The 2118-nt window shown below is 55.2% G+C and overlaps 1 protein-coding gene across 2 annotated transcripts in view; it reads left to right on the forward strand.

Annotated features, from left to right (window-relative positions):
• Positions 1–865: 865 nt before the first annotated feature.
• Positions 866–2118, forward strand: part of CEP57 (centrosomal protein 57) — a 27469-nt gene continuing 26216 nt past the window's right edge. The window contains exon 1 of one of the 2 annotated variants that reach the window (XM_006162579.3): positions 866–1028. In XM_006162579.3, the coding sequence (XP_006162641.1) occupies positions 984–1028 (45 nt within the window). In that variant the 5' untranslated portion in view covers positions 866–983. Of the gene's footprint in view, positions 1029–1786; positions 1990–2118 lie in introns of those variants that run through there. The other variant, XM_006162580.3, reaches the window with a different exon arrangement.

Consider the following 2118-nt stretch of genomic DNA (forward strand, 5'->3'; position numbering starts at 1 on the left):
TCCGGCCGTGGCAGTAGCGGCGGGGGGAGACGAAGCGGGTAGCTCGCAGTGGTTTAGTTGAAGCCGCGGATCCGCTTCCTTCTTGGCCTCCCTTCCCCGTCCCTGATTGGCTGCGAAGGAACACGTCACTCGGTCGCTCCTCCCAAGACCTAACCCCGGCAGCGCCAGGAAAGGAGGAAGTCGCTGGCCAATAACAGCCCTTCGTTGTCAGCGCGCGAAGGCCTCTTTAAACCCGCCCCGCCTAGGGGTCCCGACTACGGGTATTTCTACCAGCCAGTCCCAGCTTTGGGTGAAAACGCCCCACCCCAGCAGGGCAGATATTCGCGAAAGCGTTGCTCTTGGCCTCTACTCTTTTTTTCTCCCCCTTGGACATCTATTGGGTCAAATCCTTAAACCCCTCCTAATTTCTTATTATAATTGGCCAAAAGGCAAGTACTTCACCTGGAGAGAAGCGTCCCCAAATTAAGCCCACGCTCTTTGGCGTTTGATCCCGGAAAACCGAAGGGAGTGTTTGAACTGCGCATTCGCTTTTATTCTAGTTCAGTTATTCCATTCAGGTGACAATGGTGACAAGATCCCCGTTTCCTCTGCAGACAGACCCACCCCTTCGCAGGACCCCCTCGGACCGCCGAGTAGCCCGCGGCGTTCTCTTTCGGGCGGGCTCGGCAAGGGGGTTACCTTGTGACGTCACCGAGGAAGAGGCGGGTTCTCTCCCACTACAGGAGACGTCCGCCTTTTTGATTGGCTACTGAAGACGTCCGTTAGGACGTGTTGTCCTGCCTGTGTACGGTCGTAGCGTGGGCGTCCCTGTGGGGGTGTGTGGCAGGGGTTTCCAGACCCGGCACCAGCATCCGCTGCCCCTTCCATCAGGGGCACCGCTTCGGCTTCGGGTCGCCCCTGGTGGGCGGCTCTCGAATCTTGAAGAAAAGCACGAGAACCCAGACCGCCCGGGAGCTGCAGAGGCCCGCTGAACAGGCTGAAAGATGGCGGCGGCGTCGGTCTCTGCTGCTTCTGGTTCTCAGTTCTCGGTAAGAATCGGTTCGTGTTTGAATGGACTCGCACTCGGTCCCTGCGCCTCTGCGCGTTTCCCCACGTTTCAGGGCGCTCCGGGTCCACCTTTTAATTCTGTCCTGGAGGAGGGCGGGAGGGCGCCTAAATCGTCCCGCGCTATCCAGGCTTCCACTGCTCGTTTGTGTAGGCTGCACACTCCGGTTCCAGGGAAACAGGGCTGGCAGGTGTAAATTCCCATCCCCATTCGTCTTTCGGGCCAGCAGGCCAGGTTGCCGAACATTGCCGGGTTTGGCTGGGATGACTCTGCCCACTTTATACCTCTCCATTGGTCACGTGGGTGTAACGGCCGGTCTTGGAAACTCGCCGAGACCAGGTGTGCGCGCGGGTCTGTCTAATAGACCGCTGTTGAGTCTGCGGTCTCTCTAGCGCATTCTATTGTTTTTGTTGTTTCTTTCACCTGCAGTGCCTCTCCCGCCCGTCTTCTCATTAACTTTGTTCGCGATCCTCGCAGCTAGAGCGCGCGCTTCTTGCTTCCATTTCCCACGATATTACAATGATCGCACGTGGAAGGGCCCGTTTCCTGTTGTACAGAAGAGTTGTGTGGTTAATTCGTTCAACAAATACTTCCTGAGTGTCATTATTGAAACCTGAACTCTGGTGGGGACAAATGCACTTGCGCAGCAACAATTCTACAGCAATTGGTGTCTTACTGTTAAATTCTGACACTACCAAGATGTAGCTCTGACTCCCATATCTTAATGAGCTTTTGGTCTCACAAGACTGCCTCTACTTCAGACGTCAGCAGTTTCAAGGCACCTGCATTTCTGCCCAGCTGATGACAAATTTAGGGGCTCTCATGGCTCTGGAGTTCATCAGTTCACTAGAATGACTCATAGTACTCAGGAAAACAGTATACTGAAAATGATTAGTTTTATTATAAAAGATACAACTCAGGAACAGCTAGATGGAAGAAACACGGTAAAGTGTGAAGGGGTTTATGTATTCTTAACCAGACACACTGGGGGGGGGGGGGGGGGGGGGGGGGGAGGGGAAGCTTCTTTTTTCTCTCCCCAAGCAACGACAGGTGGTGGGGGGGGGGGGGGGGGG

The sequence above is a fragment of the Tupaia chinensis genome, unplaced genomic scaffold (assembly GCF_000334495.1).
Source record: "Tupaia chinensis unplaced genomic scaffold, TupChi_1.0 Scaffold140218_1, whole genome shotgun sequence".
NCBI lineage: Eukaryota > Metazoa > Chordata > Mammalia > Scandentia > Tupaiidae > Tupaia > Tupaia belangeri.